Raw genomic sequence first — 27,358 nt, forward strand, 5'->3', positions numbered from 1 at the left:
CTCTAATTCAACTTCCATACAGAAACCTCCCCCACGGCTGCAGAAGAAAACTGTGGGATTCAGTTTGGAGGAGTAGCAGAGGTATATATGGATGTTGTTAAAAATAAAGCTATCAGAAGACAATTGACTTGTGAGAACATTATCGGGTTCAACAGGAACGTGAGAACAAATAAGCATTTCAAGAAGAGGGTCAATAGAAAGGTACATAACTTTAGAATAGCAGGAAGTGACCAAGAGAACATGCCAATCTGATGGCAGCAAACAGAGCTCTGCCCTGGCTGCTGGGACAGTGGCAGCTGCTGACAGTGTCACCTTGGTGCAGTATTTTATCCAGCCAAATGCCATTGTGTGTGCCCACTGAAACCCTAGCCCCAGGAAGACACAAGACAAAAAAGATTTGCACAGGACCACGTTTAACATGACCCAGTGTTTATTGACTTCTGCCACACTTTTTCTTTAAAAAGAATAACAGGAACACAAAATGTGATGCATGATAAAATACTACTACTGGTTTCCATATCAATCCAATGCAAAGTGCCAGCATTGTTGACCAGCATACAACCTGACAAGAGAAGATGTAGTTATAACTCACTCAGATATCTGCTGGGAGTACATAACAGTCAAAGTAGAACTAGTTATTTGCCTGCAAATAGATACATTTTCTTCTAGATGCAAGTGGTGTTAGAGCCAGCTATTTTGCAACAGCAATATATATATATATATATATATTCCAACAACTTTACAAAATTCAGTAGGAAAGGACTAAAACTGCTTAAAGAGAAAAGAAGAAAAGAAAAAAAACCCAAAACAAAGTGGACCTTTTTGAACATTACTTTGCTGAGGCCATTTGTCATAGAACCAGAAGTAATCTAGAGAAAATTAGACTTATTAGAGGCTACTGTGCCCAAAAAGCCTGCAAGTTTTGTTACAGGTTCATTACAAATAGCCTCTGGACTAGTCAACTGTCTCCTGGCCTTTTTTCTTCCTGCACAACAAACCTCATCTATCAGAAACTGTGGCCTGGTGGCTCTGCATATTTCCCAATGTACCCCGATTTGAATGAAATTGCATTTGGAAAGGCAAATATATTTGCTAAAGAGCCACAACGAACTGCAGGATGTGTACATGTGGCAGGTAGCATCTCCACAAATATGAATAAAGAAGGCACATTACCTAAAAGTGAAAAGCTTTTGAGCACTAAAAATTAAATGCCTTTTCAAAACTGGATGAGAAGTGCCCTTTGGCCATTAATGTTTCAGCCACTTTGCCATGAAAACAAAACCCAGAGAAAGGAAAGAATCTCCTTGAAATGCCCTCTGCTGCCCCTAGAATTCTTACACAATTACATTCCAACAGAACAGTTTGCAGCTATGAGAAATCTATGTAGAAAACATTAGACTGGATTCCTACATGCCCATCAATCACCACACCGCCACCCAATTATATTACAGCATCTTTGAGGAGACCATTCCACTGACCTGGAAAGGGGGCAAAGGTCTGAAACAGAGGACAGGAATTGGTTTCAATATCCTGTGTCATAAACTGTTGTTTTTGGTTTTGTCTTTTGTTTTGTATTTCACTACAGTGTTAACAAAGAAGGCGGCAATGTTCTCTGCCACAGGATAATTGTTTTCTCTATCTAGACCAGGAAGATATAGGCTAAAAATGAAAACATGTACTTTATTTACAATAAATGCATCTATACTGTTCCAACCTCCATCCACCATGTGTTGCTGCTCACTGCTGAAGGCAGATGGTAGCTCTTAATAACCAAAGTACCTTTCTTTCCCAAACTTTATACAAGTCTTTTCCCCTTCCACCCTACCATTTTTCCACTGTTCCAGGCTCCAATGAGAGCTGTACTAACATCTTCCTAGTGCATCGTTTTAATGTTACAGTCTCCAAATACAAAGCGAGACTTGACCTGCTGTATTAAGCTGTCTTGGCCTCGCTTAAAAGTACACAGAAGTTTAAAACTCATGTTCCATTATCAATTTTGCATAGCAATACAACAAGATGAGATTTTTTTTTCTCCCACCTTTTAAATAACAATCCCCTCGTTGACCCTTTCAAAGAATTTGACACCTACCATCTTCCAAAGGGTTACCTCTCACACTTGGGGAACAGACCTAACTTTCTCCACACACAAACATTGAAGAATGAGAATTTCAAGTCATCATTAAGTTTCTTTCAAGTCTATGTTGCATTATTTAGATGCAAGTGAAGCAGAATAATGTTTTTCCTAACATTAAAGGACATCAAATTATTTGTTTTTTCCTAGTTTTAAGTTGTGAGAGTGTTTGTGACACATTCCCTCATATTCCTCCCCTAAGGTGCACAGTCAGGCTGAACAAAGTCCAGTCCACATGACGAAAGCTGGATCTCTGGGAGAAGACAGAGAGGTCGAGGGGTTTCATAGCACTACTGTATTTACATTCAAAATTCAAGAACAGCTTTTACTAACACAGAACTGCTTAAGAAATACACCATTTCTATTATCATTGTTTAGCATAAGGGAATTTTGTCCTTTGTAGCTGTCACCCTTTTGCAATGTAATAGCAGCTACTACACGCTTCCTGTTCACTCCCTAGCTGAGGTGCAACAGGCCCAGGCCCACTGACAGTACAACAGCCTGGCATGGTGTGGTTGACTGGTCTGGGGACCGGCAGCTCAGGAAGGCCACGTCAGCTACTGTGGGCAAGTGGCACAGAAAAAACTCTCAGCTCCATTAAGAGCTATTCCAAACTGCACAGTAAGTGCTTGTTGTGGACTGTAGCTTAAACACATTGGACATAACTCAGCAGTTACTCATTGAGTCTAAGTTTTTAGAAAATAATGGAGAAAAAACAAAGTGCTCTGCCAATTGAATAATCTGTTGTATATCTCATGGCTTGAACATAACAGAAGTAGTTACCAGGCATAATAGAATTGAAACAGAATCACTGTTTCATTCAAATTTCATACACATGCAAACAAAGCTAAACAAGTGTCTTAAGTAGGGATAAGCAGCACAGAAATCAACTTCATGTCAACAGTCATTACCATACATTTGTCAGACTGCCAGACATATTTCATTTCAGATTCACATCTGTGTCATACAAAATATGCTTGATGGAGAAGAGTCATTAAAAAGACATTCAGCTCTACCTAACTGATGGCCTTTAGAGCCAGTGCATTCTGCGCCATCAGCCTTCAAAGTTTACTGAACTTCTGGGAGGAAACAGATGCTTTAACAAACAGTGAAAATAGAAAACAAAACCAATCCAGCTCAGAACAGAAAGAGAATGCCTTTACAAAGGTGTGGACTGATGCATAGCCACTTCCCTCTCCAGAATGGGACAGAAAGGGAAGTGCAATGGCACAGCTCTAACAAAAGCAACCGAACTCCAAGAAATGTGATGAAAACAGAAGTCTGTTTGGTAACTCCTGCTACAGAAGAGCTGAGCCAATATTCCATACAGCAAAGCTGATGAGCAGTCCATGAACAAGCCCATGTGGGACATACCATAGAAGACCCTAAAAAAAATCCAGTTTAATATCACATTTCCAATATCTCTTCTTGCCCATCAGCAGTCTGCCACAGATTTTAAACTTGCAAAGCTCCTTTCCATTGAGCTAGATTTATATTTTTTCCCCAGTAAAGTGCAAATAAGACTCAAGTTTTTCTCACTAGTTCCAACAATTGTTACCTTGGTTACAAAAGTGATCAAAAGCCAGTTGGTCGAGCCACTACCACTAGGCTTTTTTTATTTTTCCCTTTTATTTATTTATTTTTAAATTAAAACCCTGGTTACTTGTTCCAGCAAAAGGCAAATAGAAAACAAAGGTTCCTTCTGCCAGATGCAGGCACGACAGGAGGCTGCCTTAAGTACCATCAATACAAGATGCACATGCTAGACAGAGACACAACCAGTGCGTTCTTGTGCATAACAAAAATGTGCCATGGTTCACTGGAAATAGAAGTCATCTTTGGGATCCTATTTCTTCACAAAGTTCAGAAATTGTTGATTAGTCTTCATTAAGAGCTGCTTCTCTCTTCCTTGCGTCTACATCAAAAAGACCAGAAAAATTAGAGAGTTAAGTGAGAAAGTTCCAGTAGCATTCATCCAAAAACACAAGCAGAATAAAGATGGTTTGTTTTCAATGGATAGCCCTTCCACTTGAGACTCTTGATAAGAATTCATCATGTAGGCTTAAATGCTACACGAATCCACAACATGTTAACAAGACAGTTCTACTAAGGTTTTGTATCGTTACCCTGTTGATGCTGAATATAAGTCACGCAGCATTTAAGTAGCCCAATTATCTTTCAGAGACTCCAGATTTGTGGTAATTTTTCCCCAAATCTTGGTCCCTTGCTCGTATTCCCATCTAAGAATGAAGTCTCCATTTGTTCTGCCTGCCAGCTACAGAAATGACATCTATTCTGAAAACCATTTGATTAATTATGGTTTTGATGGTCTCCATCTGAATAGCATACATTTGAAAAAGAATACTTTCAATACCACATTCTGAGGAACTGCCTGAAGCAGTCCCTAAAGACCAGAAATGAAACTGATCCAAACAGCAATGCTTTGAGCATATCAGGATCCTCAGTCCCCTACTTGTATGCTAGTACTTCAGTATCAGGTGCTGCAGACCAGAAAGCTGGAGTCAGGTCATCCTGGGGTTCCACAGAAATGTTTCTGGGATGATTTCAAGCCATCTGTGAAACCAGCTGAAAGCAGGCAGCTCATGGAAACCATCATTACCACAGCTACTCCAGCAAACTGTGCCAAAAGGTGTACTCCTATGTATTTACAAACTTTGTTTCCTTCTATCTTACATAGTCTACTCATTCCAAGGTTATTACGAACACACCCACACAGAAGTTACTCCTAAGGTAAAACTGACATCTCAGCTGTAGATTTAGAATAAAAATTTTAAAAATCACCTCTCCCATACTCCCCATTAGGGTTACTGAGGCCAGGCCTTCATTTTCTTCTTTCCCAACTGTCCTACTTCATATCTGATCACTAGTCCTAAAAAGGAAGGTCTTACTCTTCCAGCTACAATATTTTGTAAAACTCATACCGGTTAAGTTCCTGAACTTTTTTTTTGCTTCTGCTCTTTCTTCAGCATCAAAATACCACACAGTCATGGCATATCTATAAAAGAAAGAAATCTTGTGTTTGGTTCAAGTTTTGCTAATAAGTTTAGTTCTTATGCAGAAATCAAACAACAAAACAATTCATAAATTTAAAAAGGATACTAGTGGCACATATTTGAAGACAAACACAGATAGCCCTTCATATGTGTATTCAGACAAGTAGGACAGGAATATAGGTGAGAATTTCTGCTTGAAAGCATAAAAGAGTGCACAGCCCTTGGTAACAGAGAGCAAAATAGCTTACAGACCTCTGCATGCTTTTCTGTTCTGGGATGCCTTTAGGCAGCTTGGAGCCGCCCTATGTCACATCAGCTTTTCATAGCCTGGTGACAGACGGTAGCCCCAAGAATCCCTGTAGTGTTATGAGGGCAAAAGAGTGACCTAACATTTCCCATCTAAACAGCTATGCCCAGCTTGGAAGACTTCTGTCACTAGTGAAGGACTTTTTTTCATCACAACAAGTATCTTATCTTTCAAGCTTGCTATTCTTCATTTGATGAGAGAAATTCCAGTAACTGAAAAATATGAAATCTATTCAAAATCTGGCTACTTTTTACACACATATGTCTTAAATACACAGTAGCCCTAATTTTAGATACAAATGATGTGATATTGATAGGAGACATACTTTGTTTTTTCCTGGCAAAACTTCAGCATCAAATGTACTACCTACCTGGTTGCATAAGAAGGCTGGACTTCATGAGGGTTCCTTCGATCTGACCAGAAAAAAAGCAACCTGTCAAAAATTGGCTCAACATCTGCTACATAGGACTTCCCTTCTGGGAATATTCGAAGAATTCCACCATGGAGCTGAAAGAAAAGGAAGGGTTATTTGTTACACATATAAACAGCCACATATTGATGTGAGTAACAACATATTTTCACTTCCTCATCATCCAAACTGAGTAAACATTTAATGATAACCAAAGCAGCTATATGACAACACTGGAACTGTACACTGCATCTCCTGGCCACCTCAACTTTCAAACAGTTTGCAATGTTTCAGCATAAACATCAAGGGGTAAAGTAAACAATCCAAGAAAGAAAACAGTGGCATCTTGTGGTTTATAAACCCTCATTTTGTTTCCATATTAAAAGTATGGTAAATTCCAGGCTGACTTAATTGTTTTTAGTAATACAAACAGAAGCAAGAGTACCTCCCTGTCAGGAGACCCAGTGGTGATTAAGGATGCAGAGAACAAGCTAAGTCATGTGCTCATTCATAGATCATCCTGAGCTGGAAGGGATCCACTAGGATCACCAGACCTATCTCCACACAGGACCACCCAATATCTGAGAGCATTGTCCACATACCTCTTCAACCCCAGAAGGCTTGGAGCCAGGCTCTCTGGGGAGCCCATTCCAGAGCCTGATCACTCTCCATTGTAAGGAAGAAAACCACAAAAGCAACTGCATTAAGAACTTCTGTAAGTCTAAATGCTAGATTTGGGCTGTCATTTTATTCAGCTTACAGAATCCACTTACTCCTCAGGGGATTATGATTCTTTCTAGAGCTTCATTGCTCTTTTTCTCTAAACAAAACTAAGTGCCACAGCCCAGAGCTTACAAGTGCTATTCTATAATAACAAAACAACATGTGTGTGGGATGGGAGACAGAATGATAAGGAAACGGTTCAGATTTTTACTTCCAAGAGGTTGCTATAAACACCAATAAATGTATGTAAAGCAATGAAAAAATGGACAAGCTGTTCAAAAGTTCATCACAGTTTGCAGAATCAGCTGACTTCTCCAAAGCTCTGAAGTTTCTGAAGTAGTTGTAATTCATGCTCTGCCTTAGCCTTCTGGCTCACTCACCTTGGAGTCCCAGTTTTTATTCAGGTAATAAATACAGGTAATGCAGCGCCCATCACCATTTGGGTTGTCCACGTGACGCACATACCCAGTTCCATTTCCAGGATAACAAGCAACCATAGCCTGAAAAAAGATAAAGATTGTGGAAAATTATTTCTCAAAGATGCTCACATTTATTTGTTCTTCTCTGAGCTTCCTCCCACCACCAGTTTAGCTCCAAAAGCTGCACCAGGAGGATTTTTCACACACGCTTTTTTCACTGGGTAGATCAGTTAGCATGAAATTCCAAACAGGAAACAGATAACCTTCATATTTCACAGTATGCTCACCAAGACAAAAAAAAAAAAAAAAGCAAACAACAACAACAACAAAAAAAAGGTATTTATTATGCAATATTTTTGTTCTCTACAAGCTACGTGACTCTGAAGCCGTTCGAGATGAAGTTTGCTCGAGTTTCTAAAGCTGAGCAGTCATTGCAAAACTGAATTGCCAGTCATAATGAAAGTAGAAAGCGGTCCCAGGACATCATGCCTTACTACCTCTGTCTACTTTTCATATCTTCTAACCTCTGTCATATGCATCCCCCTGATCCAACACAAAGTGAGGTTCCCTAGGAAGGGTGGGTAGAAGTCCACAGAGCAAAATGTGCAACTTTTTTGTGCTGTGTTTGCACAGGGCAGCACATGTTTGTTTTCACGGACTGAGCCACAAAGCTACCAAACAGTTTTCAGAAGCTTTGATCATCTGTAGAGCTGCTGAAACAATCATTTAATTCATTGTGGAAATTTCACCTTGAATGATGAGATAAACTCAGTATGACTTATTCCAAACCACACAAGTGAATTCAAGACAAAGGGTCTTAAAAGGGTTTTTACAGCAAAAACATTAAACTTCAGAAACCACCATTAGCATCTAAAGAAGGGAAAAGCAGGAGAGACTGCTGGTTGGATACAAGATCTTTGTCCCACAGTCACTCCTTCACTGCTGGAACTACTTGGTAATGATACCACTTACCTTCTATTGAGTTTGCTCTAAAAACGTGGCAATAGAAGTCCTGTTCCCACCTCTCAAACATCTCCTTTCATTTCTTGCCAGTATTAGCACCAAGAGTGATGGCAGATGACATGATGTGTTAATTTATGGATCTGAACTCAATATCTAGAAGTAGTCTCTCACGGCTGAGTAGGGAGGGCGATTATATTCCTTCATCTGCTGTTAGGCTGTGTCACTGCCTGGATGCTGCTGTGCAGGGGCACACCACAGGTTCCCTTTCAGCTTGCCGTCTACTGAGATCCTCAGAGTCCTCAGGTTGCCCTGGGGAGCAGAGCAGCCCCCCAGGGGCTCTTCCTTCACAAGGGCAAGATTTTACATTTCTCCATGTTGAATTTCATGAGAATACTGCAGGCCTGTTTCTCTAGCCCATCTGCTTCCCTTTGAGTATCAACCCTGCCCTCAAGCACATCAGCTAGTTCTCCCTGCTTGGTGTCATCTCAACTTGATAAGAGTGCACTCTGCCATCTGCTTCTGGTCATTGATAAGATGATTAACAGGACTGGTCCTAAGACACACCCTGTGGTGCTGCGCTTGTTACCAGGCTACAGATATAACACAACTAATCACTGCCCTCCACATACCCAAGTACTCAACTGGACTTTTTACATCAGAAAGCATCCTAACTTTTTTATCCAAAGTATTGTACATGCTTAATCCATAGGAAGACTATGTGATTTTGCACCACTGGCAAGACCTGCCCTTAATAATTTGCCAAGCACAGTTAGCAACAACATTGAAGATACAGTATGGGCTTTACCAAGAACAACTGAAATTTACACTTAGCAACATTAGGGTTCTTGCATTTTGCTTCCTGTCACACATAAAGCCATGCTGTTCGTGGCACTGAGATGGGGTAGAAGTCACTGTCAGCCAGCACAATGGATCCCTTGGGCCCTCTGCTACCAGAAAAAGGAGTTGGCTAGTTAGGATGTACATACAAACACCTACAGCTCTAAAATCTGTATTTCAAGTGACGTGCAAACTGGCTCTGCTTCTTCCCTATGAGGACCAGCAGAGCGGTACCTGCAAGTAGCAGTAAGTTTCAACTCACTCTGCACCTAGACACCTCAGACAACAGCTGCTTTGAAGCTGGTGCCTCATAGGGGCAGGAGATCATGTTGAACAACAGTAAATACTTTTAATTCTCAGTAATAAGCCCTCTCTTATCACACCTGGCACTTGGTGGGTTGCCTTGCCATTGGTGCTGTCTGTTCTGTTGTCATTCTGGTCTATAAATGGCTTTATAGCTGAGCTTATACTTCACCATCAGCCTAAAGCAATGAACTGTAAATGAGTTTGTTGCAGGCTGACAGAAGTCACAAGCCAGCTGCACCTGCAGTGTAGGGATGCTCTGAGGAAGCTGTACCCACACTGGACAACCCTCTAGCACACCCCCCCATTCCAGCACAGGAGCTTACAAAGGTGAGCTCTTAATCCACCCCATGATAAGTGAGCTGGGTGAAACCTAACAGTTTAAATAACCCTTCTCTAAAGCTGGTCCTTGCGTGTCTGGAACATGACCCCGGCAGCTGAGAGGGCAAGAGAGGGGGCAGAGGCTTCCGGTAGCCAGGCAGCAAGCCAAGAGTGGGATCCGGGTCTCCATCACAGCTACCACAGCTGCCACCAGGGAGATGCAGCCTGTGCTGCAAGATCACTGAGCTGCCCCCAGAACTACCCAGTGCTACTACTATTAAACATCATAATCAAAAAGGTGCTGGAGAATAACATACTTCAGGCTAGATCCTTAAAGGGATTTAGGTGCTTTGCTTACCACTGAAATCTGGGCATAACGCCAGAGTTTTCCCTCAAATAGTATGTTCTGTTAGCAAAACTTGTGCTTCAACCTGGAGACAATGATGCATTATTTACTGCAGGCACCTTTTGCAACCACAACACACAAAGCCCCTGGGGATCAACCAGCAGAACAGTTCCCACAGAATCCAAGAGCTCTGGCCATGCTATAGCTTAACTTAAAAGAATTTTTGCTAGTAGCAGCAAAGGGAGAAAAGCAAAAGTTCCTGGCATGGAGAATACTTGAACAAAACCTTAAACAATGAAGGGAAATCATTCTGGTCCTCCTAAAACTACATCAGTCTTTATCAGGGAACAGGCTGGAGCAGCTCCAGAGCAGATCAAGCTCACTTCAGCAGGGACTCCAGCTGTTAGCACTACTTTTGGATTCATTCAAAGCAAACAAGAAATAGGAGATGAGCTGCATGACCCAGACTTAATTTAGGTAATTGGTAAACACTGGTATTTGCCAGTTAAGCAGAGAGAATAGCAACAAAAGCTGGAGGGTGGCTCATGGTAATCAAGCCATTCAGCCCTCAGGTGAGGGTGCATCAATGAAAACTTTTTTACTATTATGCCCACAAGACTGCACTGCTTTTGGGGGAGCACTTTTTTTCATCAGCCAATTCCAATTCTAAACTAGCTCCAGCAGACAGCAGTAAGCAGAAACATACCTAACTTCTCTTATTTAGCAATACAACCCATGGGCTTAACTTCCCACAGTAAGCGCCAGAGGAAATTTCTTCAGCTACTTGTATTATTTTGAGTTAAAATAGATGGATTTGTCTTCCACAACAGCTAAAATTTAAGAACCAACATGTAAATGCACACATTTGCAGTCACACATACACACTGTACTTTGAAGACCAATGCTCCAGTGGTGTAGTTGACAATCATAAAGACTACAAAACTTGGAAAATAAAAAGCAAATTATCAACACTGCAGTTTCGGCACTGTCACTTGTTATCAGAGATGTTATGTATCCCAAGAGGGTGCAAAGCAACCACCAGTTAAACAAGCAGCAATCAGCAGCTTTAGTAAGGAGCCAGGAATCATCAGGAAGCTCCACACTGCACAGAACTTGCAAAAGTAAGTTATTCATCCTTCAGTTTTAAGTATTACACTCAGGTCAACCAGAAAAATCTGCAAGTCAAACAGCAAGACACCAGCAAACTTTGGAGACAGATAAAGAAAACAACAGTTCCATAGAGAGGTTTCTTCCCTGCTTTTTAATGCTTATAGCAAGGCAAAAAACATGTTCTCTCAACTGATAGCCAGGACCATGCTGTGAGGCACCATTCTGCTACATTTCAGAAAACAAGCAGCACTGGAGTGGACTGATACTTGGAACAAAACACTTCAAAAAACATTTCAGCTAGAAGACGCACACAAGCTGAACAGGAGACCACAATGGCAGCAGGTGAGGAGGAGATGCCTACTGCTCAGCCATAGCCCCACATGCTCCTAGGGTCTTCTACAGGTGCTGGTGCAACCCCACACTGATCTCAGCCTTTCCTTTCAGAGCTGGTGATCTACAACCACAGAAAAGTCACTCGTGTAACTTCACCCTGCCAACACACACGACCCATTAACTAGAAACAATAACATTTGTTTTTTCCATTTGCTTCACCAGAGTCTTGGATACTGTTGAACAGCTGCCACTTTTAATCCCTTGTGTAGATGGCCTCTGCATACAGCTCATGCATAAAACAGGTAAATTCAGAAGTCACCTGTAAATTCTGTCCGATGAAACAAATTACTATACAGACAGAAAGCAACACTGACCCAAAATATTGCTATGTTGTCTGTCTGGAAAACCGAATTACTAAAAAGAATTAAATTAACATCATTAAATGATGTTAAAGCCACTGCAGCTTTCAGATACATTTTTATATGGCTGCACGCTTCCAAGTTTCAGAAATTTCTGTTCAGTATAAGGTTTCTAACCTTCAACTCAAGTGAAAACAAAAATCACTTTATCAGAATTTAGGAAATGAGGATTACTGGAGTTCACCTGATTGACTTAGGTCTGAGTGAATACTGTACTCAAACCGCTTTTAGTTTGCTGACAGCCGGTACAGTCAGAAAGCAAAAAGCACACAGCATGCTCCACATTAAAAGAACATGAGTAGTCTGACATTTCATGATCAAAGATGAGAGATTCTCAGTTGAGGCTCGTCTGATACAGGCACAACAGGATGTTTATTAAGTACTTGCTTGTTGCACCCAATTGCGCTCAAGTGTTTGTTGTTTTTTTTAACTGTGTAGCACATAACAGTTAAGTATAAAACATTCATGAACATTATTAAATACTAGTTTATTTTAATTTATGAAAGTTAAAACACTCAACTACTATACTGAAGAATAAACTATGAAAATTGGTCTAATTTATTACCCTGTAGAGATGGTTGGGAACAAAGAAAAGGAAATTATGTTAAAACAAAAATATCAGAGACATTAGCTTCATGACTACTGCAAACAGAATCATCAGTTCCAAGGGGGCAAAATCCTGTTCATTTCATTCACATAAATCGCAAAATAGGCTTCAGCAATAGCATTTCATGAGAAACCATTACCTCAGCTCCTCACACATAACTTGATTTTCAGCCTGCAGATAACTAGCCATTGGATTCACAGAGATAAGCCTCACCTTCTGCTTGGTCAGCCTCCTGCTCCGGGTTGGAAGCAACGGGGGAGAAGGTTGTGAGGAAGGAATATATAAAATAATATATAATTAAGAAACACTGGGAAAAGGGCTAGAATTTTGCAGGAGAAGTCATCCACATCTTTTCACTTCAGCTACCATCTTCATACTGAGGCATAAAGCCAAACAGTATGGAAAACATCTAAAAAAGTAAAAAAGCTGATGGAGATAACAATAAGAACCCTGGGGCTACCACCTTCTTCCATGAAGAACAAAGCAGATCAAACTCCATGAATTCACCTTCAAGCACTGTTTGCCTGAAACTTCCTTTATTAGCTCGTATTAGTAGCCCTAAGCACAAAGGTGCCTGGGAAGCAGGTGAGAAGAGTCTTCTGAAGGGCAAAGAGATATGAATGACCGATAAGGACCCTGTACTGGGAGACACCTTCTCTATGGAAGTCTGGAGCACGGCATGTTGGACACACATCTTCATTCCTGCTGCAAGAACTTGTAACTGTACAAACAATTCTGTTATTTTGGACAGGATTTTAGCCCGTTGTTCTGGTTATTTGCTTCTCCTTGAATGGGTGTGAGCTTGCTTGTCCAATTGAGATCTCCCAAGACCTAAAAGTTAACCTTTCTCCTTATTCCATTTTGGTCTTTCACATGCACCACTTTAGCACAATTATAGGTTTCAAGGTTCACAGAGACGTATTTTGAAGAAATTTTGAGTGGCTGCCTGAGAATGGGAACTGGAAGAATACTGCTGAAAAAGATGATAAATCTTCTAGTGAAAGATTTGTAAGAACTGAGGTTATCTCGGTTATGCTCATTCTTAAGGAAGTAAGACAGAAGGGCTTCTACCCTTAGTTCAGAAGTTGTTCAGTAAGCAGAAACAAAAAAAAAATACACACAAAATTTCTGTTTATGGATTATCATCATACCACACAGATGTTGGTGACTGGCATATTATCCAGCAGTAACTCAAGGAGCCCCTAATAAGGCTTCAAGTCTTACGGAATTTGTAGGGCAGCTAGATCATGGATTGACCCTGATTTAGAAATGAACTATGAAATGAATCTGTAGCATGGTTCAGGAAGTTTTTCTAATGATAGACAACAAAATTTAGCTCTTCATGGCTTAAAGAGCCCTATTAAGGAAAGAAATGGCTTCAGGATGACACTATTTTTCTTCTTTTGTTAGCAGAACACCCACTTTGAGATATCTGGATGCCCTTCAGTTTCCAGCTGGCTGCCAGGGTGTTACCACTATACAGTGGGAAGGCACAGGGCAGCCATGGAACAAACAGGACCTGAGCTGGCAGTAACCACTTGCAGCTGCCAAGAGAATAGGGAGCATTCGTGAACTGAGCTTTGAAGACAGCAGTGAGTTTCCTCAAGATCTCCCTGTTGCTGGATGCTCCTGGGGTCCCAGAGTTGGAAAAGCTATTCAGAAAACTGCAAAGGACCTGATGGAGGGGGAAGGTCTCCCTGCTTCTGAGGAGAATAATCTGATTTTTGATTCCATGGATGAAAGAATCACATGTATTTACCTTCTTCCATACAATGTCTGGATTGTTTTGTTAAGTAGAAAAAAAAAATAACATCTGCTTTCGGGCAACCACTCAGACTCTGTCTTCAGTCACTTGGCAAGACCAAGAGAAAAGGGAAGACCAAGGTTTAAGGAAATAAATCTAAAATTGCCATAGGATCCCAACTGTACTTGCAGCAAGCAAGACTTAAGATTAACCTCCTATCTTGCATGTTTAATAATCTACATATTCCTGCACGCTCATCAATTAACACTTTTCTCCAGGTCCTCAGTGCTCCTGTCTTCATTCTGCAACTGGAAAATCAGGTTAAGACTTATTTTACATCATCCTCTGACCTAAAACTAGTTTTTAGGCTGAAACGTTACCCAGCCATTGCGCCTTGCTAGCAGAGACAATACGGCTACAACAAAGATTAACGTGCTGTGAAGAGCAGACATGCCATCGCGGCAGGACCTGAAATTTAAAGGCTATTGCCAGTGAATTAGTTCAGTCAAGGATATTCAGATTAAGCCCCCAATTAGCAGCTGTAAACATGCGCAGTGCCCCAGTGTATCAATAAAGGCTGTTTCAGTTCGGAAGGACCGCCCACCTTCGGCTGCCGAGCCCTGGCTGCCGGCCAGCGAGATGATGGCTTAATGACAGTGCTACGTGCAGAGCGTGAGGCTATCGGCAATCAAACGCAAACTTTCCTCCAGAGTACACTTCATAGAGAAGCTGTGGAGGGAAGAGGAAAAAAACCGTGTCTGCAGCACGCACCAGCAGGGCACTTCTCTTTGCTGGGTCTCACTGGTCTCTCACACCTGCATGCCTCTTACAGATGTGCTAAAGCACCTGTGCTTCAATAAAATGCCCTGTGATGTTGCACTCTAGGATTACTTCTGTACCTGAAGATCTCTTTCATCACCCAAAAAACTACTTTGCTCCCACTCTCACCAAGAAGCAAACTAGGATGACCAGCACTAATGAGAAAGCTCCATACTCATCTAATGTGGGTGTACATCTAGCACGGGTACAAATCTAGTGCAGGTGCACATTCAGCACAGATGTAGGAAGCTCTGTGATGAGCCCCAGGGGGGCAGGGAGAAGGCCACCCCCACGGAAAGGGAATTGGTCAGTGCGGGCTCATTAAGGAAACACGTAAGGATGTCCCTGGGTGTTTGGCTCCCAGCGGGGAATAAAGGCATGGCAACCAGCAAATACATCCTCCACGGGATATTCCCACCTATTTTGTAAGAAGATATGGTCATAGGTCCTTTAATATTCCATTCTTGTATCCATTGTCAGGAATTAAGACCATTTCAGTTCGGCTACTTAACTAATCACCCGGAGGATTACACCACTCTTTTTACTGCAACATTTCAAGACTTCTGTGTATTTCAAAGCTCTTACAGGTGCATTAAAAAAGCCCAAGAAAGAGCCACCACAGCAAGTCTGTTCAGGTTTCTTGCTACTATCAGAGCTGCTTGAGCTGGCAAAAGCTCCCTTTTTCATCACCTGTCATTCACTCTTAAACCTGTGGGCTCAGTGAGTGAACACTGCTGCCCACAAGGCTTTATCCCCTGCTAGAGGGCACCTGCAGTGCATTCCTCACGTATCTCGCTCCAAAGGTGGCTGTGAGCCACCACCATCTTGAAGACGACTTCAATGGGGTCAGACATTCCCCTTCGCCCCTGTCTCAGCACCATATGTCCCTCCTTGCAACCAGAGGCGGCAGGGTCCAGACTAAACACTGTCACACGGCGGAACCGAAAAGCGGTTTTTTCCTCAAAAAGCTGTTAGAGCCATTCAGGTTTAGGAGGCTGCCGAGACATTACTGCACTAAAACTGAGCTGAATGGTTCTCAAGTGTTTGTTATCGCAGCAGTATTGCCAAATTAAGGCTAATTGATGAAACCAGTTATCTCCTACTTTAACTTTGCAGTGAAGCTGTCTCACTGGCCTCCTGCTCCCCCCACCTTTGTGAAGGACATCGCCTAGTTAACAGCACGTTTACCCTGCACAGGATTTTGTGTAAATTAATATTTCTGGAGAAACTCATTAAAGTTACCTATAATAAATTACCATCAGAAATAATATTGTTGTGCCTAAACAACATAAGCACTCTTTATCTGCTTTGCTTGCACATGAAGTTTTGACGTTCTGGCTACCCTTGTACCTCACACAAATGCAATCTGTTGAGTCTGGGTACAATAAAAGGGGGTGAACGTGTACATAGTGACACAGCATTTTTCCCAAGAGAAAAAGAGAGAAGCTGTTTGAATTCAAGGCCGTTTATGATGATATAACTATACACCTGGTCTAAGGTTAGGCAATAAAGACATATTAGTAAATAAATAAATCTATCTATTCATTTAAGTGTGGTTGTACCTCCCCACCCCCCTCACCCCCCCACCATCCACAGTTGATGTCAACAGGAACTAGGCAACTATGAGCAAAGAAACAGATATAGGTACACATATGAATGTACATGGCAAGGAGCCCCATCGATTTGCACACCTTTGTTGTTACATATTACCGTTTAAAAAAAAAAAAAACAAAAAAAACAAAAAAAAACCTAACCCACAGTTGAGGAAGCTTAGTCTTAAAACCCAGCTGCCAGAGCCCAGATGTGAACTCAGTCCGCTAAAATCCCACTTTTTTTTTTCTATTGGTCAAGACTGCAGGTTGATGCTGCCAACACCTAACAGAAAAGCCCAGCCCCACAGACTGACAGTATGGCCATTCACAGTGACACACAGAAGCCAAGCGGTAGACCTGTGTAGGACGTGGCCATTGGCTGCAAGTTTCCTTCGCAGCCCCCTTCGCGCTGCTTCCCTCCTGCTTTCTGTAGCCTTACTCAGTAGCTCTCATTGCAACAGACCTCAGGAGGTCTTAAGACAGAATTTGGGACCAGGACGTAAAGTAATAGTGTTTCTTAGCATGCAAAGTAGTTTTTGCAGGAAGCACTGCAAGCTCTGAGCAGGAGGTGTGGTCTCTGGTGTGGGCTCAGGACGTTTCCTGAGGATGCAGAAAACTTGGAGAGGTCTTTCTGGCTCTGTTCCCTTCATTTTCCTCTTCCTCTCCAAAAGCTTTCCTCTCTGGCATCCAGCATGATGGGAATGGTATGTCCTCAGAGCCACTGCAGGTGTGGCTGACAGAGCTGTGTGGGAGCAGCTCTCCAGGGGTACTTGCTGGGCAGCCAGGGCCAGCAGCCCTGTCCTCACCTCTGCCGCTTGTTGGGATGGAGGCAAGAGAGCAGGGGGGAGGAAACAACATGACAAGGGGAGATACAGATATATGGGGGCCAGTCAGAAATAGGAGAGTATGGAAGCATCAGTAGGCATGGGAGTGAAATGGGCACCATGTCTACCTCTGGTCACCATCAGCATAACTGCTGTTTTTCCTAACTGCAGCCAAATCATCGTGCTTAGCTAAAGTTTGTTCTGTGAACTGTAAGCAGTGAGACAGGCTTTTAACCAAGTCTTAGAAGAGGACAACTGTAACTTAAAGAATAATAGGAAGTATTTCTATCATTTGCAGCCATATTAATTGTTTAAAACAACATACAGGTCAACAACTACATTTTCATCCTTGCTAAGAAATTATCTGTGTCAGGCAGGCACCAAGCTTCTAAGTCACTAGTTAGGTGCCAAGTCGTATATTTGGAAATATAAGTGAAATAAAAAACCTTGACATGTCAGCTTTTGACAACTATCATATGTTGAATTACAGTACATTTGCCAGTAAGGACTTGCATTTGCAAATTCTCTGATTGCTCCTCCACAAAGAGGAAGCATGTAAAATACTTAACCAGGCAGTGACCCTTCCTGTTGGCCAGCTCCAGAGACACCATGCACATGCTGCACAGCCAAAAGAAGGCAGAACACACGTTAACTTAGGAAAATGGAAGCAATGGTAAATTCTGTAAAGAATGAAGTTATCAATATGTCCTTGGGGACCCTGTTCTCATTTTGCATGGCTAGTCATATACCATGATTTGAATGTCTGAATGGAAGAACATGCTACAGCACTTACAGTGAAACTCCTCCCTTTTCCGCCTTCAAACTACTTCTACCAGGTTCCTGATAGGAAACGAGAAAGGAAAGGTGCAGTTACACTTTACATAGTCTGTAGCAGCAAACACAACAAGCACAACATAACCTAGGAATGGAAAAGTTGAGAACTAAGACTTATTTAAACTAATATTAAAAAAAAAAAAAAAAAAAGCACACTCCAACCAAATTTCCATGTTTAGATGTATTTCCACCAGCACCCACTGCCTGTAGCTCACTACTAAACACTGCTGTGCATTCCAGGCTCTCCCTGTTCAGGGCAGCATTCCCCAGCCTGTACTGGGCTGCACACACTTTCCCATATGTGCTGCTGTGATAACTCTCCTGGTACGAGCAGCACACACACATATGTTGTATTCACAATATATAAAGTTATTAGTTGCTACCAAAGTAGGTTGCAGTACCCCAGTGTTTGCCAAAAGATGTGGTTACTCTGCCATTTCCAGCTGACACAGCTTTGGGAAAACTGTTTCCAGACTGTGTAGACAGTGTACTCTATTCACTCCTCTAATCTACACTGTTCATTTGTGCCATGGGTGACTGGTGGCACAAATGTTTGCTGGGCTTTCATGGATGCTTTCCATTAGGCGTTTTGTGTGATGGCACTAATTTTCTTCGTCTGATTTTCTTCGTCACAATGATGACAAAAAACGACTGTGAGGAAGAGCTCCTCTGTCACTGAGGGACAGAAGATGCAGATGTGAATGAGTGACAGAGGGGAAATGGGACTTAGAGCTCTCCAGACCACTGCAGAAGCGGTATGAATGGCACGCCTGTAAATAGTTAAGCAGCAGGAGACAGTCTACTTGGCAGGAGCTTCCTTCATTATTTTTCTTCCTCCTCCTCACTGTCTAAATATCTAGAAACCTTGCTTTCTTGACCAACTCCCTGTCGTCTCTTTTCAAAGCAATAAAAGATCTGAAACAAATTGCTACCTAGTGTAAAGCGTAAATCAAAACCTTTTGTTAAGCCACCCTGCAGTATTTTATTCATAACCCTGAGCCCACCAAGGGGATATCAGCTGCCCTTGCGCAGGTACCAGAGGCAGTTCTGGAAGAACCTCTACCCTACAGCTCTTCTGCTGATCCAATAAAGTATTTCCAGATTGTTACGGAGTCTTATGCTGCTGGCAGCCTTCTCACAGCACTGTTTCAGTTATCAGATCTGAGACAGAAGGATTACAATCATGATAATCCAATGAAGGTCTACCAATTCCCTCAAGTTGCCATGCACATATCCTCCTCCATAAATCTAAAACAAGCAACACTTATTCACCAGCTTCCCTTCCTGACCTCCTAACTATCACAAGCCATCCACTGCAAGGTAGACAAGCACTGTGTGACCTGCTGGTGCCAAAGGACAACTTACCTTTGACCTATAACGCAATGAGGGAAGTGCAATCCTTCTTGAAACAGAAGCAGAAGAGAACTTCTTAGAAAAGTACATATTTAATAATTCTAAGTACTTTGTAAGAGTCATCTTGAAATATTCATTCAGTGTTGATCTCTAAGCGTGCCCAGCCCACTCAGCAAGCATCAATTTTTCATCTATTAAATATTAATTCATATTTGGGTCATTGTGATTATACCTCCTTTCTGATTTTATCTTCCCTATGCCCCATCCCTTCCACATGTGGGGAGGAATCATAGAATCATTACTGTTGGAAAAGACCAAAGAGATCATCCAGTCCAACCACCAGCCCATCCTCACCATCCCCACCAAACTATGTCTCACAGCGCCACATCTGCGTGGTTCTTGAACACCTCCAGGGAGGATAATTTTACCACCTCCCTGGGCAGCCTGCTAAGCCCCATCACCACCATCACTGCTGAGAGGGGAAAAAAAAAAAGAAAAAAAAAAGAAACCTGTCTAGAAAGAAGATAAGTTATAGCAGAAGAGAAAAGGGAGAGAGAAGAGGCTTCCAGGGATTAATCTAAGACAGTTGCTCCAGAGGCAACATCCAGGATAAGGCAATGCCAATCAAGCCTGGAAGTTGATGAAATAAGAGTTTACTTTGTCATCAAGGTCATCACAGACAGATGGAATTCTTAATAGAAAGGAAAAAGTCCACAATTGTTCATTAATAACCACCTTGGAAAAAGGCTGTCAACTCAGTCCTCCTTGCCAGGCAAAGGGACAGTGGGGGGCACTGCACTCTGAATCCCACAGCTTTCCCTAGCAACTCTCCCAAGGACACTGTGCCTGACAGTGCTGCACACACCCATCAAGTCCAAAGGACAAGCATACCATGACACAAGCGGCTCTCTTGCCACTTGCTTTACCACGTTCCTCCCTACACAGCTGGGTAAGGCTTACACCGACAGCTAACAAGCAATGAGCCCTTATACAAAAACAAATTGAGAAGCACCTATTTACTTAGGACTTGTGAGTAATAGGGATATTGGCTGGCACACCAGTATAGCTTCATCTGCAAGTCTCTGGCTTTACAAGCTGACATAGAAGCACTGGAATGGACTGGTACCAGCACAGCTATTGCAGTGGGTAGGCAGGTACCGAGGAAGATGTGCTACCAGTATGTGAAAGATTGTGGAAACACCTCACTGCTCTGCCATCATTACATAGCTCAGGAGTCTAATTAGCCTCATCAAGCGCTGCCTAACTGTAAAACTACAGACATGAAAAATATTGAGAAAACTGCCCTGCCACCATACTTGCACAAACACTGGGTCCTCCATGCCATCGAAGCACCACTCAGGTGGTGGAATAGCCATCTTCAGGAATAGCCATCTTCTGTCTTCCTCTGCATCCTGACTGCATAGAGCAGGGAAAGACTCCTCAAGGAGGCCAGTGGGTGATTTCAGACAAGCAAAGTCTGGGCAGGAGGGCCAACAACAACCACTGGCTGGCAGCAGCTCTGGTGCCACACACACTGAGGATGGTGCAGTTTCTCCACTTCTGCCATGAAGTAAGCCTATCATTAGTGCACTAAACTCAAGTTCTTAGGAGCAATAACATGAAACAGGTACTAAGCTTAGGTGTTGAAGTGAAGCGGCTTATAAGCAGCTTAAGTACAAGCTCCATTAACATCCTACCAAGGCCACCCATGCTCCTGAGCTCACCTGTGGGCACGTGCAGCACTGTCTGTAAAATATTGACCCACTTTGCTAATACCCTGTCCCTGCTGAACCAAGAGGCAATCTTAGCCTATTGCAGAAAATAAGCATATTTTGAAACCTTAAAAAAGTCACTGAGAATAATTTGATGAAGAAGAAAAACAAGCTAATATACCCAGGTTTATATTCATTTATTGCTCTGACTGCCAAGTAAAAATTATACATTCCTGTGTATAATTAACCAAGCTAACTAATCTTGCTTGACAAACACAGATATAAACATCAGTTTTGACATGGAGCCAAAGCAACCACTCCAGGATCCCTGCCAATGCTGAATTCCTCAGTCTGATATCATAAAATGACTTGTCTGCTGTATTTACAGTTCCAGTGGCTCTGGACTCTGCCGGCAGCCAGCCAGAAGAACAGATTTGAACCTACCCATTATGCCAGAACATGTGCATTTGATTAGGAAAAAAAGAAAGAAAAATTATGCATATTTTTTCTGGATGGCAGTATGCACCAGACCTCCCATTGTCAACTAATTGCAAGACATGCTGCTATGCAAGTATCAAAAATCCTTTGTGAAGAACAATGAGCCAGTATATTTCTATAGGCAGATCTTCAGCTCTGCTATACCGCTTCTTACACCTGCACCTCAAATCAGAAAAAGCAATGTCTCTTCCTGCTTTAATTGCAATGGAATATATAAGCATAGAATAGATATATATGTATATTTTCCATAAATACATAACTGTTTTGTCACATTATCTGATCTGATGAATTTGGAAAAAGAAAAAACAAACCCAGTCTGTGACATCTTATGTATTTCTTAAATCCTCAGGAACAGAAATCTTGGTAACAACCTGCTAGACAGGCTGGATTTCAAAACCTACCTACGAACACACACAAGAAGGACCTGCTTCATTTTTCAGTTGTCGCTCATGAGCGATGCAGTGCCACCACCATGCAGTGCCTCCTTCTCCTGTGACTTTCAGAGAGGGCCCACCATGGTCTGGGTGACTGGGAGGTATGCATCATGAGGATGCAGAAAGCATCCCAGAAGAAGAGTGAAAAACCCACACAAATCTTTTGAAGCACAGTTTTCAAAAGAGTTCACATCCTACAGGGACTTCTAAGCAAATGAAGTTCATATTGAAAATATTTTTTTTACTTCAGGCCATATATTTGATATTGAACAGTATCACTTGGTTTCTGAGCTTAAATTGTCAGCCTCAGGCTTTCTTCAGTAGATGTCAGCTCTTAGGACTAGGGCGGCTTGCCTCATTTTGCAGCCAGTTGGCTTATCCAGCATACGCAAGGTGAGCTCAAGGTCCCCACAAGCTACCCTCACATACATTTCAACTCACAGCAGCACCAGAAGTGTATCAGTGACGTGCAGCAGGCTGTGCCACTGCCAGGACTAGTGTGCAGAGTCCACACCATGCCCTACGAAGCCAGATTGTCAGGCCCTCACACCTGTAGGACCAGTGCACACTGGGCCTCAGTGCTGACCTGACACAAGTGGCCCAGAGCAGCAGATGCTGGCAGAGGACATCACTCAGGAACCCTGCCTGACTGAGGGGAAAGCCACTCTCCTCCAGAAAAGTGTGAACAAGGGAACATCCACATCCTCTCAGAGACAGGCAAGGTGCCCAGGCACTCTCTTGGAAGTGGGGAGGGGGGGGCATTTCTGCAAGCCAGTCCCCATCCCCTGCCTCCCACCAGAAAGACTGCACACACCCAGTTCTCCTTAAACTCTGCAGAACCTCTCAGGCTGCTGAAAGAGCAAGTACCCCAGATTCCACAGTGACTAGCACATCTGCAGCTTCCAAGTTGAAAATCACATTTCTTGTATCTGTAAGGAAAGATTTCCCTTTTTTTGTTGTTGTTGTTTTGGGTTGTTTTTTTCTGTTTGTTTGTTTTTAGTTATTGTTGCCTTGGATTATTTACTTGTAATGTACAGGGATTTTTCATAAGACATCTCATCTACAGAACTTCACACCCACCCCCTGGATCACTCCACAACTTGTTGCAGGGCCGTGTCACTTCCACACCTGAATAACATGCAGGTGGGCTCACATTTTTCACAGACTGGAACATTTCCAGCACCAAGAGCCCCTGAAGAACCCAACTATCATCAAGAGGGACTTTGGGACAGAAGGAGCTAGATGCTGCAGTATGCCAGCACTCCATGGGCAGGTGATTGGCCTCTCAGGGCACGCTACCACCTTGCTTCTCAGCTCCAGCCAGCATCCAGCTGCTTCCTACCAAGTGCCAGAGCTCCTGAAGCATGCAGATAGGTTGTCAGAATGTGACATCTGCCCTTGGGCCAGAGAGTCTCTCAGCAAGGATGTCGATCTCCTCATACCAAGAAGACTGAACCCAGCTCAAATACATCTTGGTGAGATCCTCAGACATCTAGCCACTGTGAAAAGAGAACCACTGTACTACTTTACTACCAAATGGAAATTCTACTTTAAGAGAATGCATAAGCCAACTAAGACTACGTGGGATATGCAAAAGAAGAGCACTCTAGGAGGATGTTATCTGGTTATTTTTATCTTTTAACCGTGTCAGCTAATATTTTTAAATATGACTTGTCCCAAAGATAAATTTGGATCACAGCGTTGCAAGGATGAAAGGTTACATTTCATTATCAGCCCTCAAATACCAACCAACAGCTCTTAAGTGTATCCGGTACCCTTGTAAAAGTTTAACTTCCATCTACTCTCTTTGATGTAATCTCAACTTTCTTGCAATGTTGTTGAAAGTCATATGGAAACAACAAAATCCTACTCTGACTTATTTCTCAAATGTAGCTGCAAGGAAAGCTTCCTTTGTTGTACAAGAGCCTTTCTTGTCTTCTGACATTTGTTTAGCTGCAAAAAAACAAAACCCATGAAGCACATTACAATAAGCAGATAGTAAGCTTATAAAAGTTCATTTATTAAGAAAACTTACCCTACTTCTCCAATACTTAAGCTGCAGATTAAGGACATACTATTATTTTAAAACCTTAAATATATAAATAATGATGAGGCCAATTCACTTCTACAACAAGGAGTTACCACGTAGCCAAAGACTTACGTTTTCAACAGACTGATCTGGAACTCTTAGCCCTATCTGTCAATATTCATTTCCCAAATCAGTAGATAAAAGCATATCTCTATCTAAGAAGTGGTGGCCCAGTTGCTCAGAAACTTCTCCCTCTAAGAGGTTGTCTGGGCATCTATGTCTGTGTAGAGTTGATAGAACAAAAATAAACAAACACACAAAAATCATACTTTTAAATTCAGCGTATGTGTTCACAAGTCTTCAGAAAATAAGCAAAAAAGGACTGGTTTAATGGTGGAAGGAGAATGTCCATAGGTGACGTGGGAGCCTGCATGTACTGCAGGAGTCATTTGATTAGTCACGGGAATAATCTTCCTGCCAAAGGTGTCCCACATGCCAGCTACAGATGACAGCTGCTACTCCCATATCCATGGCATTTATATTATTAACCTTAAGGGATTTGTTACTCTTAATTTCAGATGGAAATTTCTCTTCATTTAGTTTTGCAAACTGTATGGAGTCCCTTTCAATCTCATGCTGTTGTACAGCATTTTCATGTACTACTTGGAGTCTGATACTTCCCTGATGAATCACAAGGGCCAAAAGACTCACTTGATAGCAAGCAGCTTGGTACTTATTTATAAAACAAGTTCTGTCATGTGTTACTGCTGTGGGCACAAATTTGTGGCAAGACCACAACTCAGTTTCAAAGACCCTACATCCCAAGAGACCCTTCTCCCCAGCCAGCACCAACAGCCCTCCCACACCTAGCTGAGTTTTTCCCCAGATACCTCGCTAACATGCAGTATTGCGCCTTCGGCAGAAGCCAGGCAAACAGAAGTCACCCAGAAAAGGATCTAAGATGCCCTTAGAGGCATGCCCAAGCAGACTAGGTATTTATACCTTCCTACACCACAAATAAGTGAACTCCAATCCACTTTCCTTTTAAACTAAATCTACCCAAGCTTTAACCAGATTGATGGGCAGTTCAGTGGGGCTGCACAATAGAGCCATGCTCCATCCTTATATTTCTCCCATCACTGTGCGGAGGTGTGTGGGGGCCTTCCCACACACAGGTTTTAAGGGGTTCCCAAGAAGTTGGTAAACATGGCATGTTAGATCCTTCATTTTTCTGTTGAGAAAAAAAAGTCTCATCACCAATCACACATCCTTCTAGTTCGTTAGGACCCAACCAAATACTTAACCTTTCATTTGTCTTTTAATTAAAAAAGAAAAAAAAAAAAAACACCACCATTTTTATTTCTAGCATTTCTGAAGAAGACATGGATGTTTTAGAAGTGTGCTACATATTACAGAACTCAAGTCAGAAAAGAATAGAAAAAAGAAACGGGGACATTTTCAATATTCAGGACAAAGAAATAAAGTTAGTGCCAAACCAGCCTGCTTCACTACAGCGAGACGAGGACAGCAAAACGAAGTTAGGCCAAACTTAATTACCAACATGAAAAGGACAAACACATTTCATTGGGAAAGAAATCTACAAAGGCAATACACAGGGGTCCTCTCCATTTCCAAACATGAGAGCCTCGGGACAAAATACGGATTCTCTCCTTCCAAAACAAAAAGTTTGCCTCACTAAGACAGAGCATCCCTTACTTTGTGCCAAATCCCGACGGGAGCAGCTTCAGGTGTAGGACACCGGCACGAACACTGAAACTAGTTAGGACAGCACTGACAAACGGTCGCGAGTAGCCCGATCCAACCGAGCACGGAGGGGCTCTCCGTCCACCTGGACCAAGTCCCTGAAGGACAGTCAAGCCCACGGCCGGGCTGTTCTGGCAGGGTGCTCCCAGCACGACGGTGCCGGGTTCCGCAGCTGGCAAGTGAGGTGACGCCGGGACACAGCACAACGCCACTGACGGACGAGGGACCGGCACCAGGAACGAGGCATCGGGCAGCCGCCCCAAGTGGCCCCACTCCGAGAAGCCGTCCGTGCTCCCCGCTCTCCAGGACAGCGCTCCCGGTGACGCCCGGAGCGACGCCACGGGATCTGCCCGACGGGGCGTCCCCGGGCCGGGAGCGGGAAACCTCCCGCAGCCGCGAGCAGCTCCGCTTACCTTGGAGCGCTCCTTTACGTAGTACTTGCCGAGCCGGCTGCCGCAGTACATCACCAGGCGGTCGATCAGCGTGAGAAGGAAGTTGATGGCTTCACAGCCCTCCTCCGTGCCCCCGATCCACTTGATCTGGTCGCCGCGGAGATGCCGCTTGGCCACACCGCGGCTGGGGCCGGCCAGCTGCCCGTCGGCCAGCTCACCGTCACGGTGCATGCGTTTCACCCGCTCCAGCACGCAGTCGCCCACCACCTCCCCCAAGAAGTTGTCCAGGTAGCAGAAGCCGATGTCGTGCAAACAGGGCACGACGTACTCCAGAGCGAGCCTCTCCAGGTCCAGCCGCATGATGTGCCCCAGCGGCATGGCGCGGCGGGGACGAGCGCGCCGCTGCCCTGCAGGCACCCGCCTTGGGAGGTGATGCCCGCCGGCTCCAGGCCGGGACGGGACTCCGGGACGGGACCAAACTTTGCGGACGCCCGGACCGACCGGCCGCGCTCAGCTCCGTGCCTCGGCTCAGCCCCGCGCCTCGGGGACGACGCCGCCGTCGGAGCCCCGCGCCGATATCGCTGTTACCGCACAACACCAAACCGCTCCCTCGCGACGCCCGCAGCCCCCCAACGCTTTAAGGGGCGGGCGGCAGATGGCCCCGCGCTGATTAATACGCGGGCTACGTGCGGGATGTGTGCTCGCAGCCCGCCCGCTCCCGCCGCGCCGCCGCACGTGGGTGGAGCCCGCCCGGCACGGAGCGCCACGCCTTCACCGCGCCCCCTGCGGCCACCGCGGCCAATGGGCGCCCGGGGGGCGGGTCCTGCCCGAGGGGTACAAGCGGCGAGCAGATCCACACGTGCGAGCGGGGGGCGCGGCCTGCGGGCAGAGGGGGCGGGGGCAGCGCCATTGAGGAATTCTCCGGCGGCATGTCGGCGTGCGGCGTGACCAACAGCGGGTCCGGAACGTACACGGCATTTCTGCCGCTGCCGCTGCTTTTCGGCTCCCGAAGCGCAGTCTCAACAACGGACGCAAATATTTCATATGGGTCATCGGGGCGGCTTCACACGGCAAAGAACACCACACTTCCTGAGATTTAGTTCATAAAAAAGCGCTTCCCC

General features: G+C 43.7%; 1 protein-coding gene across 1 annotated transcript; it reads right to left on the reverse strand.

The window, feature by feature from the left end:
- Nucleotides 1-408: 408 nt before the first annotated feature.
- EGLN3 (egl-9 family hypoxia inducible factor 3) lies at nucleotides 409-26,984 on the reverse strand. Its single transcript, XM_015865016.2, has 5 exons — nucleotides 26,259-26,984; nucleotides 6,965-7,084; nucleotides 5,823-5,959; nucleotides 5,074-5,147; nucleotides 409-4,046 (listed from the first exon to the last, which is right to left on the reverse strand). Exons 1-5 carry the CDS (start codon nucleotides 26,613-26,615, stop codon nucleotides 4,009-4,011), a joined length of 726 nt encoding a protein of 241 aa, XP_015720502.1. The 5' UTR covers nucleotides 26,616-26,984; the 3' UTR covers nucleotides 409-4,008.
- Nucleotides 26,985-27,358: the final 374 nt, after the last annotated feature.

This window comes from Coturnix japonica, chromosome 5 (assembly GCF_001577835.2).
Source record: "Coturnix japonica isolate 7356 chromosome 5, Coturnix japonica 2.1, whole genome shotgun sequence".
In the NCBI taxonomy this organism is placed as follows: Eukaryota; Metazoa; Chordata; class Aves; order Galliformes; family Phasianidae; genus Coturnix; species Coturnix japonica.

Bases quoted from the DNA above. Each gene is read 5' to 3' on its own strand.
- EGLN3 (XM_015865016.2), bottom strand. From the start codon at position 26,615: ATGCCGCTGGGGCACATCATGCGGCTGGACCTGGAGAGGCTCGCTCTG. The intron at 5,148-5,822 runs GTAGGTAGTACA...TTTCTTTTATAG, and splicing joins CAGCCTTCTTATGCAACCAG to ATATGCCATGACTGTGTGGT. The intron at 4,047-5,073 runs GTATGAGTTTTA...TTTTTGATGTAG, and splicing joins AAAGTTCAGGAACTTAACCG to ACGCAAGGAAGAGAGAAGCA.